Genomic DNA, 20,123 nt, shown 5'->3' with positions numbered 1-20,123 from the left:
TTGTCTCTTTAGTTAAATTTATTCCTAGGTATTTTATTCTTTTAGTTGCGATTGTAAATGGGATTCGTTTCTTGATTTCCGCCTCAGCTTGTTCATTACTAGTGTATAGAAAAGCTACAGATTTTTGAATGTTGATCTTGTAACCTGCTACTTTGCTGTACTCATTTATTAGCTCTAGTAATTTTGTTGTGGATTTTTCTGGGTTTTCTACATATAGTATCATATCGTCTGCAAACAGTGATAGTTTTACTTCTTCCTTTCCAATTTTGATGCCTTGTATTTCTTTTTCTTGCCTAATTGCTCTGGCTAGAACTTCCAACACAATGTTGAATAATAGTGGTGATAGTGGACATCCTTGTCTTGTTCCTGATCTTAGGGGGAAAGTTTTCCATTTTTCCCCATTGAGGATGATATTAGCTGTGGGTTTTTCATATATTCCCTCTATCATTTTAAGGAAGTTCCCTTGTATTCCTATCTTTTGAAGTGTTTTCAGCAGGAAAGGATGTTGAATCTTGTCAAATGCCTTCTCTGCATCAATTGAGATGATCATGTGATTTTTCTGCTTTGATTTGTTGATATGGTGTATTACATTAATTGATTTTCTTATGTTGAACCATCCTTGCATACCTGGGATGAATCCTACTTGGTCATGATGTATAATTCTTTTAATGTGTTGTTGGATACGATTTGCTAGAATTTTATTGAGGATTTTTGCATCTGTATTCATTAGAGAGATTGGTCTGTAGTTTTCTTTTTTTGTAATATCTTTGCCTGGCTTTGGTATGAGGGTGATGTTGGCTTCATAGAATGAATTAGGTAGTTTTCCCTCCACTTCGATTATGTTGAAGAGTTTGAGGAGAGTAGGTACTAATTCTTTCTGGAATGTTTGATAGAATTCACATGTGAAGCCGTCTGGTCCTGGACTTTTCTTTTTAGGGAGCTTTTGAATAACTAATTCAATCTCTTTACTTGTGATTGGTTTGTTGAGGTCGTCTATTTCTTCTTGAGTCAAAGTTGGTTGTTCATGTCTTTCCAGGAACCTGTCCATTTCTTCTAAATTGTTGTATTTATTAGCGTAAAGTTGTTCATAGTATCCTGTTATTACCTCCTTTATTTCTGTGAGGTCAGTAGTTATGTCTCCTCTTTCATTTCTAATCTTATTTATTTGCATCCTCTCTCTTCTTCTTTTTGTCAATCTTGCTAAGGGCCCATCAATCTTGTTGATTTTCTCATAGAACCAACTTCTGGTCTTATTGATTTTCTCTATTGTTTTCATGTTTCAATTTCATTTATTTCTGCTCTAATCTTTGTTATTTCTTTCCTTTTGCTTGCTTTGGGATTAGTTTGCTGTTCTTTCTCCAGTTCTTCCAAGTGGACAGTTAATTCCTGAATTTTTGCCTTTTCTTCTTTTCTGATAAAGGCATTTAGGGCAATAAATTTCCCTCTTAGCACTGCCTTTGCTGCGTCCCATAAGTTTTGATATGTTGTGTCTTCATTTTCATTTGCCTCTAGGTATTTACTAATTTCTCTTGCAATTTCTTCTTTGACCCACTTGTTGTTTAAGAGTGTGTTGTTGAGCCTCCATGTATTTATGAATTTTCTGGCACTCCGCCTATTATTGATTTCCAACTTCATTCCTTTATGATCCGAGAAAGTGTTGTGTATGATTTCAATATTTTTAAATTTGTTAAGACTTGCTTTGTGACCCAGCATATGGTCTATCTTTGAGAATGATCCATGAGCACTTGAAAAAAAGGTGTATCCTGCTCTTGTGGGATGTAATGTCCTATAAATGTCTATTAAGTCAAGTTCATTTATAGTAATATTCAGGTTCTCTATTTCTTTATTGATCCTCTGTGTAGATGTTCTGTCCATTGATGAGAGTGGTGAATTGAAGTCTCCAGCTATTATGGTATATGTGTCTATTTCCCTTTTCAGTGTTTGCAGTGTATTCCTCACGTATTTTGGGGCATTCTGGTTCGGTGCGTAAATATTTATGATTGTTATGTCTTCTTGTTTAATTGTTCCTTTTATTAGTATATAGTGTCCTTCTTTGTCTCTTTTAACTGTTTTACATTTGAAGTCTAATTTGTTGGATATTAGTATAGCCACTCCTGCTCTTTTCTGGTTGTTGTTTGCATGAAATATCTTTTCCCAACCTTTCACTTTCAACCTATATTTATCTTTGGGTCTAAGATGTGTTTCCTGTAGACAGCATATAGAAGGATCCTGTTTTTTAATCCATTCTGCCAGTCTATGTCTTTTAATTGGGGAATTCAGTCCATTGACATTTAGAGTTATTACTGTTTGGATAATATTTTCCTGTACCATTTTGCCTTTTGTATTATATATATCATATCTGACTTTCCTTCTTTCTACACTTTTCTCCATGTCTCTCTCTTCTGTCTTTTTGTATCTGACTCTAGTGCTTCCTTTAGTATTTCTTGCAGAGCTGGTCTCTTAGTCACAAATTCTCTTAGTGACTTTTTGTCTGAGAATGTTTTAATTTCTCCCTCATTTTTGAAGGACAATTTTGCTGGATATAGGAGTCTTGGCTGGCAGTTTTTCTCTTTTAGTAACTTAAATATATCATCCCACTGTCTTCTAGCTTCCATGGTTTCTGCTGAGAAATCTACACATAGTCTTATTGGGTTTCCCTTGTATGTGACGGATTGTTTTTCTCTCGCTGCCTTCAAGATCCTCTCTTTCTCTTTGACCTCTGACATTCTAACTAGTAAGTGTCTTGGGGAATGCCTATTTGTGTCTAATCTCTTTGGGGTGCGCTGCACTTCTTGGATCTGTAATTTTAGGTCTTTCATAAGAGTTGGGAAATTTTCAGTGATAATTTCTTCCATTAGTTTTTCTCCTCCTTTTCCCTTCTCTTCTCCTTCTGGGATACCCACTACACGTATATTTGTACGGTTCACATTGTCCTTGAGTTCCCTGATACCTTGTTCAAATTTTTCCATTCTTTTCCGGATAGTTTCTGTTTCTTTTTGGAATTCAGATGTTTCATCCTCCAAATCACTAATTCTATCTTCTGTTTCTTTAAATCTGTCATTGTAGGTATCCATTGTTTTTTCCATCTTTTCTACTTTATCTTTCACTTCCATAAGTTCTGTGATTTGTTTTTTCAGTTTTTCTATTTCTTCTTTATGTTCAGCCCATGTCTTCTTCATGTCCTCCCTCAATTTATCGATTTCGTTTTTGAAGAGGTTTTCCATTTCTGTTCGTATATTCAGCATTAGTTGTTTCAGCTCCTGTATCTCATTTGAACTATTGGTTTCTTCGTTTGACTGGGCCATATGTTCAATTTTCTGAGTGTGATCCGTTATCTTCTGCTGGCGTCTGGGCATTTAGTCAGATTTCCCCGGGTGTTCGACCCCACAGGTTGAAAGATTTTTCTGTGCAATCTCTTGGTTCTGTTTTTCTTATCCTGCCCAGTAGGTGGCGCTCGTGGCACACGTTTGTCTGTGGGTTCCACCAGTGAAAGTTGCTGTAGGTCCTTTAACTCTGGAAAATTCTCGCCGTAGGGGAGGTTCGGCAGCCGAAGCGTCTTGGAAGAATGCCAGCCGGCCTGGGGTTCCGAATGCGGGGAGGGTCGCCGGCCGTCGCAGCACAGGAGAGCGTCCGGCCAAATTAGCTAGTCGGCCCGGGGCACCAAGCGTGGCGGGAGGGCGCCAGCTGTCGCAGCCCAGGAGAGTGCACTGTTCCCAGCCGACGGGGGAGTCACGTGTTTGGAAGGGATCCCCCGGTCACTGTTCTCCGCAGTCTGGGGATTTCCGACCCAACTATCTCAGTTGTTCCGGGGGGCCTCGTGTGGTGGGGGCACCAGCCGCCGCGGCCTAAGGGGACCGCCTGTCCAATTCTACCAGCTGGCCTGGGAAGGTGGAAGGGAGGGACTCCGGTCGCTTGCCGTCCCACCCAGGAAAGCCCGTGCCCCTTGGTGATCTCACCGGAGCTGGTTCTTCCAGATAGTCAGCCGTTCCAGGATGGGGTACGCTGTCCCTTTGATCTCCCTCGTGGCTCCGGGAGCTGCTCTGTATTATCTCCACTCCCCCAGTAGCTGTTCTGGAGGAGGAAAGGTGAGGGCGGCAAGGCTGTCGAGGCTGGTGGCGGAGGAGCACGGTGAAGGCGGGGGAAGAGGGCACCGTGGTGGTTGGAGAGCAGCCGGAGCAGGAGGGGGAGGAGGGGGGAGAAGGAAGTCGGGCGGCTCGGCTGCTGCGGGGCGTGGGCGCCGCGCGGCGGGCCGGCGGAGAAAGAGAGGGGGGAAGGAGGTCGGGCGGCTCGGCTGCTGCGGGGCGTGGGCGCCGCGCGGTGGGCCGGCGGAGAAAGAGAGGGGGGAAGGAGGTCGGGCGGCTCGGCTGCTGCGGGGCGTGGGCGCCGCGCGGCGGGCCGGCGGAGAAAGAGGCAGCAGGCTATTTTTTAAGCATTTATCGTACTCTCCAGGGTTTCTTGGGTTTATATATCCATATTCATGGTCACTGCACCTTATACATCATTGACTGCTATAAACTTTTCTCTGGTTCCAGATTTGTGATTATCCGCCGGGAAAAGCTTATCCAGGACCACATGGCAAAGCTTCAGCTGAACTTGCGACCTGTAGATGTAGATCCAGAATGTTTGCGCTGGACTCCTGTTATAGTCTCCAATTCTGTTGTCTCAGAGGAGGAAGAAGAGGAGGCTGAGGATGGAGAAAATGAAGAGGCACAGTGCCAGGAAAGCGAATTAGAGACTAATGTAAGAATATGAATAGTCTCTATTTTTGATGACAGAAGATATTTTTGATGAGTTTTGTGATATATATTGTGATATCTTACCAATAAAGTAAATTCACATTAGCATTTCAGAGTTAATTTCAGTGCTAGACATTTCAAGAACACTCGGTCTTATTTACTTTGTATATTTCGGGGTCTTAGATCAATAGGAGAACATCATATTTGTTATAATGTGTTGCTTATTACTAAATATTTCTTACCAGAGTGCCCATGAGCAGCTGGTAATGGTAATTCTGTAAAAGCTTACAGAATTTTTAAGCTGTATAATGATTGAGGAATTTGGATTGAGTCTAAATCTGACAATTTTAAAAAATTAAATGAAAGTACATTTTTCCTAAATAACATTAAGGAATTACTGTAAACATTATGTTTCCTAATAAAGTACAGGTTCACAAATGTCTTTAGCCATTAAAGTGTTGATGAGGGACTGTACTTCATTGTGTCATTTTCAGTATTATTCTTTATATATATATATATATATATATATGTCTTTATTGGTTCTTTATTTTTTCTTTCCCTTCAGCAGTCCTTTAAAAATCTATATCCTCTTTTTCTGATTAAAATAAAAAAACTCATGCCATTCCTTAGTGTAATTTCAACTTTAGTTTTCAAAATGAAATTACATATTCAGAATAAAAATAAAGTCAATTATGGAAAATTTCTTTCCTTTTTCTCAAATACCCTCTTCCTTGTCCCCAACCACAAGGCCCTGTGTTGATGTCATTCCATTTCCTCTCTCGCTAAATTTTTATTTTTGAGAGGTTTGGCGAACTGTCTCATTTAACACTTATCGTAACTATAAATTAGCTTTATTTATTGAAGATAGTATTGTATTAGTATTGAAGAGCACAGGCTCTTGATTCAGACTACCTGCATTTGTGTCCCATCTTATTTATTTACTGTTGTGTGACCTTGGGCCAGAGCACTTATTTTTTTGTTCTTCATTTACCTCATTTGTAAAATGGGAATATAATGTTAGTACCTTATACTATTATGAGGATTAAATGAATAATACACATAAACCGTTTAAAACAGTGCTTAACACATAGGAAATATTCATGTTAGCTGTTAAATAATTAATAATTTTTTTAAAAGCTGTTTCCTTTTCTTGGTATTTGAAAAAGAACGAGTAGATATAACCAAATAAGATACTGAAGAGTTAACCAACATTGTTTTATTTTCTAAAATCAGATTGGTAAGTCTGTGTCTCGGGAGAACAAAGAACAAGATTCCTATTCTTCAATAGAAAGTGAAAAGAAACCAGAAGTGATAGCTCCAGCCACTTGTGCACGTTTGAACAAGCAAGCCCTTCCCCGTGATAATCTTCCTGCAAATAGTCAGCCATCTCGGAGAGGCCGCTGGGTGAGGAAGAACAGAAAAACCCAGGACCGTTATGGTGATAAAGATTCTAAACTGCTTTTGGAAGAAACATCATCAGCTCCTCAGGAACAATATGGAGAATGTGAGGAAAAATTGGAAACCTCCCAAGAACGATACACTGACAGTGAGGAGCAACTAGTAGCCTCTCAGGAACAGCCAAACCAGGATGGGAAGCCAGACATTCCCAAAAGAAGACTAAGTGAAGGGGTTGAGCTATGGCGAGGACAGCTAAAGAAAAGCCCTGAGGCTCTGAAGTGCAGATTACCTGAAGGAAACGATAGACTTCTTCGTCGCTATAGTGATGGCGATAGGGCTCTCAGGGGCTTCAGTGAGAGCAGTGAGGAGGAGGAAGAGCCGGAAAGTCCTCGCTCCAGCTCACCACCTATTCTCACAAAGCCGACACTGAAGCGAAAGGTATGGCTACCTTTCTCTCACATGTCCTTCCGTCTCCTCTGCAGTTTAGAACTCTTAGTTCTACTCTAGAAAGAGTAAAATTGGAAATCCTTAACATGTAATTTTTTTAAACTTATAGCCTAAATATTTTGTAACTTATGATCTTCCCAGTGAACATTTGAAATGTATATATGACTTCCTTGATTTCATTTGATTAATTCAAAACTAATAATTTTATTTAAGGGTTGACAAACTGTTTTTCAGTCTGCTGGTATGACGTACAGTACAGCTAGAAGTGTTTATATTAGAAAAGGAGAGCAAAATATTATACAGGTAAACGGAAAGTGGACATAGTGGTGTCCTGTATTGGGGCACTTGGAGTAAAACCACTCTTCTAATTTTGGGTGGTCTTATTTCCTTTTTTACTCTCTAACCCCTACCCTACCTACTACATCCCTTGAGTGGTTTGACTTAACTTTGTTTAAAAAATATTTTTTAAACATTTATTTCATCATCTTGCAAAGTTTGAAGGATAGACAGTTTCTTAATAAATGCTGCATGAGGATAATAATGAATTCTGTTAAACCACACACCAGAAAAATCAGTCTATAGAGTGAACTTGAAGCATTGTCACAAACCAGACTGAAATATGTTAGCTCCCTGGATGAGCTACTCTATGATAGTGGAGTGACAGCTTTAATCCAAAGCATCAAAATCATTTTTTGCTTAGTGAGACCTTTAGGGAAAAAAAATAGAGAGAGCCATTTTGAAAAATAACATGGAGCTTTTTGTTCTAAGAACAGTTTTAGATCAACAGACTTATTGCAGATACCCCACAACCAGTTCCTCCTGCTAACCTCCTATGTTATTTTAGCACATTTGTCACAATTAATGAACCAGTATTGATGTATTATTATTAACTAGAATCCATACTTTATTCAGATTTCCTTTGTTTTCTCCTAATGTCCTTTTTCTGTTCCAGGATACCACAGTTATGTTTAGTTGTCATGTCTCGCTGGGCTCCTCTAGGTTGTGACACGTTCTCAACCTTCCCTCATTTTCATTGACCTTGACACTTTGAGAATTATTGGTCAGGTATTATGTAGAATGTCCCTCGTGATATTAGACAGGAGTAATGTGGTTTTAGGAGGAAGACCACAGGGGTAAAGTGCCATTTTCATTACATCCTATTAAAAGTTTTTAAATAGGACTTATCACTGTTGATTTTTAACCTTAATCACCCAGCTCAAGGTAGTGTTTGTCAGGTTTCTCCACTATAATTTAACACTTTCTCCCTCCTTTCCATACTATATTCCTTAGAAAGAAGTCACTATGCATAGCCTGTACTTATGCTCCTCCCCCTTAAGGGTAGATTGTCTACATAAATTATTTGGAATTCTGCATGGGAGATTAGTCTTATTTATTCAATCATTTATTTATATCAGTATGACTTCAAATACTTATTTACTTTATACTTTGAATTATAATTCAAGTTAAATAAAGTATTACTACTTTATTTAATCTGTTGCTCAAATTGTTCCAGCTTTAGTGTTGGAACACTCTTCCTTTTCACTTCTGTGCTCCTTTAATCATACCTTGTCACTGAGGGAAGTTTTGTTTAGTTTTAAGCACTTTCTTACTTTCTGGCACTACAAGATGCTTCAAGTTCATCTTGCGTATTTCCTGCCTCAGTTGTTGAATTAGCCATTTCTTCATGGGGCAGGGCCATTTTTAACCTAATTTGAAAATTGTTTTCTCAACTAGAAGGACTAGTAAATTTGAACTAGAGAAAAACTGAATACTGGCTAACTGCTATTCATTGCATAACCATGAAGAGTAAGTATATCAGTAATTATGCTATTTCCCTGTGCTAAAAAAGAAACAATTAACTGGCAGTGAAATCAAGTGCAAAGTACTTTTCAAATTGTTGGAAAAAATCCACCTGACTAGGAGTCAGGAGAACTGTATTTTTTAACTATTTCTACTGTTGACTGGTTGTGTGGCCTTAGACAAGTCATGGGACCTTTATGGCTGTCATTTAAAAAAAAAAGATTTAATTTGTCTTTGGCATGTCTTATTATTTTGTGATGCAGTTTTATTGCAAAGTTGTTCTTAGTATGCCAAAGTCCAATAACAGACTTATTTTACTTTTGAAATGCTTCATTAACACCAAGTAAATACATTTCAAATCCATATTTCTGCATTCCACTGTAACTTTTTATGGATGGCTTATGAAAACGGCATGCAGTTTTACTGATATTCTGATAATCCTTGTAATAGTAATGCTGTTAGAAAAACAGAAAGTATTTTTACTCCTTTACTCTTTTGTGTGTGTGTGTGTTTAAATGGTAGCTTTAGTGACATAGAATTCATATACCATACAATTCATCTATTTAAAGTGTACAATTCAGTGGTGTTTAGTACACTTTGTAACGATCACATCAGTTTTAGAACATCAATTTTAAAATAAGTTTATTCTAAAAAGAAACCCTGAACCCATTAGCAGTTACTCTGGGTTTTCTTTCCATCTCTCCCATCTCTGGCAACCACTAATCTACTTTCTGTCTCTATGGATTTTTTCTTTTAATTTTTATTAATAAAACCAATCAACCTGGGCCATGGTGGCTCAGCATGCAAGAATGCTTGCCTGCCACGCCAGAGAACCCGGGTTTGATTCCCGGTGCCTGCCCATGTAAAAAAAAACAAACAAAAAAACCCCAATCAACCTACAATATGAACATTCTTTTTTTATCACATAGATATATGTTAATCATCATGATCATTTCTTAGAATATTTGCATCAATTCAGGAAAAGAAATAAAAAGAAAACAGAAAAATAATTCATATATACCATACCCCTTACCCCTCCCTTTCATTGATAACTAGCATTTCAAGCTATTAAATTTATTTTAACATTTGTTCCCCCTATTATTTATTTTTAATCCATATGTTTTGCTCATCTGTCCATAAGGTAGATAAAAGACGCATCAGACACAAGGTTTTCACAGTCACACAGTCACGAAAACTATATCATTATACAATCATCTTCAAGAAACATGGCTGCTAGAACACAGCTCTACATTTTCAGGCAGTTCCCTCCAGCCTCTCTGTTTACACGTTAACTAAAAAGGTGATATCTATTTAATGCATAAGAGTAACCTCCAGGATAACCTCTCGACTCTGTTTGGAATCTCTCAGCCACTGACACTTTATTTTGTCTCATTTCTCTCTTCCCGCTTTCGGTTGAGAAGGTTTTTCAGTCCCTTGGTGCTGAGTCCCAGCTCACTGTAAGATTTCTGTCCCATGTTGCCCAGAAGGTCCACACCCCTGGGAGTCATGTCCCAAGTAGAGAGGGGAGGGTGGTGAGTTTGCATGTCATGTTGGTTGAGAAAGAGAGGCCACATCTGAGTTATAAAAGAGGTTCTCTTGGGGGTGACTCTTCCTGTCCTTTGCAGGGTTAAGTTTCATATTAACAAACCCCAAGATTGGGGCCTCAGTCTATTGCTTTGGTTGTCTCCTTTACTCTCGAGGAAAAGAGAAGTTGAGCTAGCCTCTGGCTCATTTCAGTATTTAAAAAGGCAAGAAATGGGTATTTCTTACTCTGTGGGGTGTTAAAATTTTAACTGAAGTATTAATTAGAGAATTGTGATATCTGGTCTTGAACATGCCTGCCTAACTCTTTTACAAAGTTTGTATTCAATTATCTACCATTTTTCTTCCCATGTTACTTTATGTATAGTGTCTTAACACAGTATTTTGAAAGGATGTTCAACATGTCTTTTGGTAAATGGCATCTCATTTTACGTGTACTAATTTTATAAGGATTTAAAACTTGTTTCACATTATTAATAGAAACAATAGTGTTTGTTACTATAAATAAAATACTTTCTCTCTCTTTTAAATAGAAACCAATTCTCCATCGAAGAAGGCGAGTCCGAAAGCGCAAACACCACAATAGCAGTGTGGTCACGGAAACTATTTCTGAGACAACAGAGGTGTTAGATGAACCTTTTGAAGACTCTGACTCTGAGAGGCCAATGCCAAGATTAGAACCCACTTTTGAGATTGATGAAGAGGAAGAGGAAGAAGATGAAAATGAACTCTTCCCTAGAGGATACTTCCATCGTTTGTCCTCACAGGATGTTCTCAGGTGTCAGTCCTCTTCTAAGAGAAAGTCTAAAGATGAAGAAGAAGATGAGGAGTCAGATGATGCTGATGGTATGTTTTACAGAATTATTACTTATTGCAGCATTTTTGTCTGAAAGACATAACAGTAATAGCTGTAAAATCTTCAACAAGAGGACTGGAAAACTAGCATAATCTACTAACCTAAGTTGTATCAAGTATATTCATCCTCATTTTCCCATTCAGCCCTCTGTCCTTTTAAAATTCTCTTTATTTAGTTTCTTCTTCGACTCAGGATCTTATTTTTTTGCAAGTAGGTAAGAAATGTAATAAGTACACATGCAGAGAAAGGAGCATGCGGGCATTCTCAAAAGTAAAGAAAGATGGACAGAGAGAGGCAATAGGCAGTGTGGGTCATTTGCTTTTATACAGTAGCTTTACTTATTCCCCCTCCCCTTCCTTGTTTGGTCTCTTTCTTCTACTCTCCCCTCTCTGCAGGGCGGTGCCTGGTGGTAGAAAATACATTTGGGTGGGTCTGTTAGTTTCACCTTTCTCTGTGGATGAGTCACTCAGGTGGGAGCCCTTTGATTCTAGATGGGTCAGTGCTGCTGGGTGTTCCCTGTAAGTCGTAGCCCAAGGGCAGGGTATCTGTGCCAGACACAGGGCCTACTGACTTTGATTAACTGCCCTTGTTAAAGGACTCCTTCATGGTTTTCTCTCTCCCCTCTGTTCTACCCTACCACAAGCCCCCCCTCAAAGAGTTCTTGCCCTTTAATCTTAAGAAGTGCTGAGGGAAAACGGTCTGTCTTCTGTAGCTGTGCTTGGCAGACCCAGTGTAGGCCCTGCCTGACAAGGCTTAGAACTCTTTGGCTAACTCATTTGAGAGAGGAGGAGTCTGGAGGGTGGTTTAGTGGTAGAATTCTTGCCTGTCTTGCAGGAGGCTGGGATTTGATTCCCGACCCATGCACCTCCCAAATAACAAACAAACAAAAATTCAACAAATGGTACTGCAATAACGGGATATTCATATGGAAAAGAATGAAATGTGACCCCCACCGTACAGCATATAAAAAAAAGTTAATGGGGAGAAAAATAATGCTAATATCATATTTATTTCTAATAAACTGTTGCCATTGGTGGTATGACATCTTCTTCAGGTGAGTTTTTGTCTAGTCTTAAATGCCTTGCAGCACTGTTGCCATATAACACAACATTGATTCAGCAGTTGTTCATATAAGATTGTTCAGGCATGAACTGGAGTATTTGGCTCATAAAACTAGCTGAAGTAATGAGTTTGTAGAAACTAAGAAAATAGAGAAATAATATGATGCAAACAGGAAAAAACAGAGAATGAAACAAAATGTAACTTTCACAGTAAAGACAACTTGAAAAGAATAATATTTACTACTATTATACTACTTATTTGCATAGTAAAATTAAAAATGTGCCTTTCAGAAAGAATAACTTCCACTTCTTTTTCTGAGAAATACAAGCAGCACATAATAGTTTAGTTCTTCTGTAATATTCTCAAGTACAAATTCTAATAGATTCATTATTTTTTGTTGTGTATTATGAAATCAAAAATGTTAAGCTCTGTCACCAAATCCCAGAGAAATGTAGTCCTTTTCAGTTCATACAGCAATAAAGAGCTGATATGCCTTAAAGTAGTGTACGTGTTGAATCCTTTAGAGGAGGATATTTGTGAGCTTTAGGGAAAAAATGGTTTTAATAGTTTTCATTCAGTGTCCATAATCATGGTAATGAGCTTTTATTCATCTATAATATTAATGTAAAAATGAAAATGATTATTGCAATTTTTATTAATATAATTTGTTTTTAATACACACCTCTTCTTGATATTTAACTATATTGAGCATTTACTGTGTTCCAAGTGCTTTATATGCATTACCTTAATTTAATCCTCATAGTGTGTCTGTACTCTCCATTTTTTAGGTGAAGAAACTGAAACTTAGAATAACTGCCCCAGACCACAATGAACTTGTTTTAATTATTGGGTGGTAACAGAACTAAGATTCTTTCATTGTTCTGCTGTTTCACTGCATGACTTTACAAGACCTTATTATTAGGTTTATCCTTTAGATTCCTTAACTTTAAATGAAGTTAATCAAGAATTTATGGGGCGGGCAATGGCGGCTCAGTGGCAGAATTCTCACCTACCATGCCTGAGACCTGGGTTCGATTCCTGGTGCCTACCCATGCAAAAAAAAAAGACAGAAACTGCAAGAATTTATGATGCTTAATCAAATCATTTTTGTTGTACAGGCTGAACTCAGAAAAAAGTGCTAGAATATTTTATTTATACTTTATTTTTTTATCCCTCCCATATAGACACTCCTATCCTCAAGCCAGTATCTCTCTTGCGAAAACGTGATGTGAAAGATTCTCCACTTGAGCCAGATACATCCACACCTATGAAAAAGAAGAAGGGATGGCCAAAAGGCAAGAGCCGTAAACCAATCCACTGGAAGAAAAGACCTGGTCGCAAACCAGGATTTAAGTTGAATCGGGAAATCATACCAGTTTCCACTCAAGAATGCATTGTTGAGCCCATTGTCCCCATTCCTAAAGCTGGACGTAAACCCAGAATTCAAGACAATGAAGAAACTGTTGAATCAAAAGAAGATTTGCCCTTACCCGAAGAAAGGAAGGAAGAAGAGATGCATGTGGAAGCAGAAGAGGTTGAAGAGGGAGAAGAGGAAGATACAACCAGCAGTGAAGTTAGAGCAGCTTCTCCAGTGGATAGTAGCAATAGTCCTGAGGCAGAAACTAAAGAACCCGAGGGAGAGGAAGAAGAAGAGAAACCCCACATTTTAGAAGACCAAAGGCAATCAGAGGAAGAGCAGCAAGAACTGGAAGAACAGGAGCAAGAGGAAGAAGATGAAGTAGCCATGGAGACAAACCAGAATGACGATCATGATGCGGATGATGAAGATGATGGTCATCTGGAATCTACAAAGAAAAAAGAGTTAGTAGAGCAGACTGTTAGAGAAGATGTCAAGGAGGAGCCCGGTGGCCAGGAGTCTTTTTTAGGTACTAATATGCAGAGTAGTAGGGAAAATATAAAGGATAAAGATGAAACAGAACCAGATTCTGAAGAGGAACAAATTTCCCATGAAACATCCGTGGTATCAGAGCATATGCCAGGGTCTGAGGATGACCATGAAGAAGATTCAAACACTAAAGAATTAATTGAATTAAAAGAGGAAGAAGAGATTCCTCATAGTGAACTGGATTTGGAAACGGTGCAAGCAGTGCAGTCCTTGACTCAAGAAGAAAGCAATGAGCAAGAGGGAGCCTACCAGGACTGTGAAGAAACTCTTGCTGCTTGTCAGACGCTGCAGAGTTATACCCAGACAGATGAAGACCCTCAGATATCAATGGTCGAAGATTGCCATGCTTCAGAACATAATAGCCCAATATCCTCTGTTCCGTCTCATCCCAGCCAGTCAGTCCGTTCGGTCAATAGTCCCAACGTGCCTGCCCTTGAGAGTGGTTACACCCAGATCAGCCCAGAACAAGGATCCCTGTCCGCACCCTCTATGCAGAACATGGAGACCAGCCCCATGATGGATGTGCCTTCTGTATCAGACCACTCTCAGCAGGTGGTGGACAGTGGCTTCAGTGACCTGGGTAGCATTGAGAGCACCACAGAAAACTATGAGAACCCTAGCAGTTATGATTCCACAATGGGGGGCAGCATTTGTGGGAATAATTCTTCTCAGAGCAGCTGCTCCTATGGTGGGCTGTCATCTTCCAGCAGCCTCACCCAGAACAGTTGTGTTGTCACTCAGCAAATGGCAAACATGGGCAACAGTTGCAGCATGATGCAGCAGAACAGTGTGCAGCCTGCTGCCAACTGCAACATCAAGTCACCTCAGAGTTGCGTGGTGGAGAGGCCTCCAAGTAACCAGCAGCAGCAGCAGCCGCCGCCACCGCCGCCATCGCAGCAGCAACAGCAGCAGCAGCAGCAGCAACAACCAGCACCACAGCCTCCACCACCCCAGCAACAGCAGCAGCAGCAGCAACCTCAGCCCCAACAGCCTCAACCCCCACCCCCACCCCAGCAACAGCCCCCCCTGTCACAGTGTAGTATGAATAACAGTTTCACTCCAGCACCTATGATCATGGAGATACCAGAATCTGGAAGCACTGGGAACATAAGTATCTATGAGAGGATTCCAGGGGATTTCGGTGCCAGCAGCTACTCTCAACCGTCAGCCACCTTCAGTCTAGCCAAGTTGCAGCAACTGACTAACACCATTATGGACCCTCATGCCATGCCTTATAGCCATTCTCCTGCTGTGACTTCCTATGCAACCAGTGTTTCTTTGTCTAATACTGGACTGGCTCAGCTAGCTCCATCTCATCCATTAGCTGGGACCCCACAAGCACAAGCCACCATGACACCGCCTCCAAATTTGGCATCCACCACCATGAACCTCACGTCACCTCTACTACAGTGCAACATGTCTGCCACCAATATTGGCATTCCTCACACTCAGAGGTTGCAAGGGCAAATGCCAGTCAAGGGGCACATTTCTATCCGCTCCAAATCTGCGCCACTGCCCTCTGCAGCTGCTCACCAGCAGCAGCTGTATGGCCGGAGCCCACCAGCGGTTGCCATGCAGGCTGGCCCTCGTGCATTGGCTGTTCAGCGTGGCATGAATATGGGTGTTAATTTGATGCCAACCCCTGCCTATAATGTCAATTCCATGAATATGAACACTTTGAATGCCATGAACAGCTATCGAATGACACAGCCTATGATGAACAGCAGTTACCATAGTAACCCTGCCTACATGAACCAGACAGCACAGTATCCTATGCAGATGCAGATGGGAATGATGGGGAGCCAGGCCTATACCCAGCAGCCTATGCAGCCAAACCCTCATGGAAACATGATGTACACTGGCCCCTCCCATCATAGCTATATGAATGCTGCTGGCGTGCCCAAGCAGTCACTCAATGGACCTTACATGAGAAGATGAGCAAGAAGAACTTGCAGTTAAAAACTTAAATATATATAAATAAAGGAAACTTTTATACTGACAAACCAGAGAAAAATGGACCTTTTTTCCAGTTAAAATATTGCTGTAGATTTAGAGGAATTTTTCTTTGGTTTATTTTATTTTTTAGACAACCCAGTGTTTTTTTGGGTTCATTTTGTTCTGGGTTTTGGTTTTCTTCACAATCTTGAAACATTTTACAGTAGAACTCATCTAAAAATGGATTTGGGGATAGGGGAAACATGCACAAAATCTTTTCATAATTAAAAAGAGCCTTACTTTCTTTACACACCACATGGACAGAATTTGTGTAAAAGTGAACTATCTTTATTTTATTTTAAAATGTATGTTTCTCCCTCACTGTTTGCAGCTCCCAATGTTGTCATTTTAAAATGTTATATATACATCTCGAGGGTTAACCAGACCCTTTCCTCCAAACCCAACCTTTCATTTCCTACTTCATTCCAGCAGGAGGCACTTATGGGAGACTCGGATGGGGACATGGAGAACAACCGAAGCTCCTTAAACTTATTATTATTGTTAATATTATTATTACTATTATTATTAAAGTGAGGCAGGAAAATGCTTCTCCTTTTAAAATCCCCTCCACTCCCTATACACACACACCTCTTGAAACCTTTCCCCAAGAATGTTTCTTTATAGATGGACTTCATTGAAATATTTGTTTTTCTTAAATCAAGTGTAATATAATTTTTTTTTTTACTATTCCCACTCAGCACTCAGAGACACAAAAAATACTGTAAGTCTCAATTAACAGCATAATCTCAGAGGAAAGCTGTTTGCAATCCTAATCCAGCCTTTGGAGGAAAAGAGATGGTCAATTAACAATCAAAAAAGAGGAAATTAACCTCTTGGTTTTTTTACCACCTGGTGAATCAGCCATAATGCACATAATCCACCCAGCCTCTTGTTTTTAGTATGTACTTTGAGATGCTAAGGGTCTTGATTCTTGAGCCTTTGACTCTGATTAAACTCAAACAGCAGTCCCCAGTGGTTTGCCTCTTACATTCTTTCATAAAGTGTTGGTGGATGACTGTACATCTCAGTGATTTGAAAAATACCTGACAAAACTTTGACACTGTTTTATGTTGGAAGAGATGACACAGAATGTTTGTTGTAAGGGAGTTCTATGGTGTGAGTTTTTTTTTAGCTATCTAAATGATACATACCTCTAGTTTTCAGTTGTCTTTTGAGGTTCTGAGTTCATCCCCTGTGAATCAGAGTGCAGCAGCCCCTCTCCTGTGAGTGGCTAATGAGAAGAGGGAAAGACAGACCACCAGCATAGTAGGGCAAATCTGGACAGTAGGATTTTAGCAGATTCATATGTTGCTTCCAACTCCATTCTCTTTCCTCTTGTGCAACCAGTTCTCCCATTCTCTTCCTATTACTTGCTCCAGGGATAGGTAAAAAAAATATATATATATATTCCATCATTAGAAGATGGAAACTATTATACCACTTGGTATGTGCAGTCAAATATCCAAAAGGGGGAACTACTGCTTAAAGAAATGCCTGTAAGCATTTAATTCTCTCCTTTATTTGTACATTTTATATAGATAAATTTTTAAAATACTAATTAGGCATTAAAATTTTTCAAATGCACAGGTTTGTTGGTTTTTTTATACACTTTAATTGACTTTCTCAATTAAGTGTGTTAGATAGAAAAAGGCAGAATTCCACATCTTATCTATCAGTTCTAAGCATGTGCAAGGCTGTGTAGGACCCAGTTTCTCTGTATATACTATTCCAGTTCCCAATCATTTATGTAGAAAGTGCACTGTGCTGCCCTCTCCCTACATCTTCAGCTATGTCATTGCTTCCTGGTTGGGGTGGGGATGGGGTGGGATGGGGAGGGAGATATATTGGGAGGAGGGTGGGTCAAGGCAGAAGGAGAAGCTGTTGAAATGAGGGCGGTGAATTCAGTTTCTGTTGGTTTTGCGGTTGTGTTTGATTTTGTTTCTTTCTTTAAAAAAAAAATTCAATCGGGCAGCTCCCTTTTCCACAAGCCTCTTTGTGACTGTAGAACTATTGTAGAGAAAATGTTCTTTTCTATATTATAAAAGAAATTATCCAACACAGTAATATTGGTACCCGTCATTTTTTCACTTCTGTTTAAAAATATGTATTTTTAGCAAGATAACTTGGGTAATCTTCTAAAAAAGAAATTTAAAAACTCACTGTTAGTGACTTTGATGCCTTTTAAAATAAGAGCTTTTTCATTTCATTCCATCTTTAAAATTTTTTATCTTTGTTGTAGAATATTAAAAACTATTTTAAGAAAGATAAAAATTCTCTTTAAAGAGATCTCTAGAGTGTGTGAATAGAGCTCCAGATGCCTCTAAAAGCCGCATGTACAAATGAAGCTAAGTCTATTCCTGTCTGTTTATATTTGCTTTTCCTGTTTTGTAACCTCTTTGTACTTTGTTCATGGTGACTTGTAAGCTAAGGGGAAGGGGTGCCTAGATGCCTTTGTATTTCTCCATGTCATGCGCTCCTGGGCCAGTCGGTCTCCCTTCCTCTCCTTGTATGTAATATCACTTTTTTTTCCCCTTTCTAGCAAGTACTTTCAAAAGAACTCTGTACATTTTAACATAAAAAAATAAATTATGTTGAGCCATTTTGGATGTCTGTCTTGCTTGTGGAATTTTTCTCCCAAATATTTCAGAACCTCCAATTCTTTTTCTACACAAAGAGATCCATAAATACTAGTCTTTACATGTTTCTTCTTTTAGAGCAAGTATAAATTAATTGCCTTTACTTTGAAATTCTAGTTTTCATTCATATATGTGTTTCAATGCCAATAGTATAGATGTTTTGCCTTTCCAAAGAAATAGTATGATGGCATCATTTTGGACATTTCGGAAACCTAAAACGATTGTAAACCACCCAACCATAGCTAGGAAATAGAATTGCAAAAACAAGTAGATCCTATACTTGGAATAAATGGGAGTACGACTTTTTATTAATCTTATTTAATAATGTTAACTTTTTTTAAAGAAAAATGAAAGCATTGTTTTTTCTCCTCTCATTTTACCTGATGATGTAATCTAGGAAGATTAGCCAAAAAGATTCACCTTTTGCCAGAAGTCATTGATATTGATGCTCTTTCTTTGGTGCTTTTCTGAGTTACTGTACTTGCCTCTCATCACTGGGAATTTGGGATGAATGGCAGATTCTGAGAAATTAGATATAGCTTCGGGAAGTTGACTTTAGTTTCTTGGAATAGAGATGAGACAGGTACAAGTTTTAGTGATCCCCATATTTTTCTGTTTTATTTGCTCCTTCACTCTGAGGTAGGAATTAAGAAAGTATATTTTGTTCTAAACTTCACGCTGTTTAGACAGTATAATCATGTCTTCAAAAAAAAAGAAATGGGTTGTTTCTCTTGATTTCTTAAGTAATCATAATTTGGGCACAGGCTCTCGTTATATTATGCAGTTATTAGTGATTATCTCAAAAACTTCTTGCCTTTGCTGCTGTGAAGTACCTGCTTAAAGTGAACTCAACACTAGTGATTATGATTTTCCTACAAAGGATATCATATGACCAAAGAATGTATTAGATTTCTTTTGTGTTGTCCCACTATATACACACTATATATTACATTTGAAATATAATTTGAATTATATAATTGCATTTACAGACAACTCATGCATGATCTTCTGAGTAAGAGAGGCTTTCCCGTTTCTTTATTGTCCACCTTTTGATTTTTTTCACTTGATATTAGAAGGTAAACGTGGGAGCAATATGATATTACACTTGATTATATATATTGCTGAGAAGCTTGGGTCTACTGATATTAGAATATATTGTCATATATACAGATTTCTTGGGACCAGCAATCACATTCTTTTAAAGACAGTATCTCAAATGGCGCCTGGCATCCTGTGTCATATGGTTATAAATATGTGTATACCCAATGAGCACCAGCATCTGTCAGGCTGACATTTCTAGCTCTTTCTGTTAGAATTAGTATTTCAGGTTCTCCAGCTACCAGCCCGAGCAGTGTGTGTGGGTTTCTGTCTATTCGTTCATGATACGCAAGATATGGGTCAATGATCATGAAAACTGAAAGGAATAAAGAAAGAAACACAAAGTAACTGTTCTTGTTAGCAGAGCAGAGTATGCAGGGTGATTATGACAAGTGGGAAAGTGAGCGCTCTCATCCTTGATGTGACTTTCAAGAAAAAATTCAAGTGAAACATGTCTGTAAATGAACTCAAAAGATCATCTAGAGTAACATTTTTAATCTTGGCATTTGACTTCCTGAATATGGCCAATCCCCAGAACAGAGCCTCACCCATTTATTAATAAACTCCTGTTAAGGAGCAGGATGGGTTCGTTATGTATGTGGTTACGTTTATATAATGCAATACTGACCCATGGATTTTCTTTCTAA

The 20,123-nt window shown here is 38.9% G+C and overlaps 1 protein-coding gene across 4 annotated transcripts in view; it reads left to right on the top strand.

The window, feature by feature from the left end:
- The window catches only part of KAT6A (lysine acetyltransferase 6A), a 175,283-nt gene extending 159,533 nt beyond the window's left edge, over positions 1 to 15,750 (top strand). For all 4 annotated transcript variants that reach the window (XM_077152587.1, XM_077152585.1, XM_077152586.1 and 1 more), the window contains 4 exons: positions 4,533 to 4,740; positions 5,970 to 6,572; positions 10,457 to 10,769; positions 13,026 to 15,750. In XM_077152587.1, the coding sequence (XP_077008702.1) occupies positions 4,533 to 4,740; positions 5,970 to 6,572; positions 10,457 to 10,769; positions 13,026 to 15,685 (3,784 nt within the window). In that variant the 3' untranslated portion in view covers positions 15,686 to 15,750. The remainder of the gene's footprint in view (positions 1 to 4,532; positions 4,741 to 5,969; positions 6,573 to 10,456; positions 10,770 to 13,025) is intronic.
- Positions 15,751 to 20,123: the final 4,373 nt, after the last annotated feature.

The sequence above is a fragment of the Tamandua tetradactyla genome, chromosome 3, assembly GCF_023851605.1.
Source record: "Tamandua tetradactyla isolate mTamTet1 chromosome 3, mTamTet1.pri, whole genome shotgun sequence".
NCBI lineage: Eukaryota > Metazoa > Chordata > Mammalia > Pilosa > Myrmecophagidae > Tamandua > Tamandua tetradactyla.
This window is presented reverse-complemented; position numbering and strand designations above follow the sequence as displayed.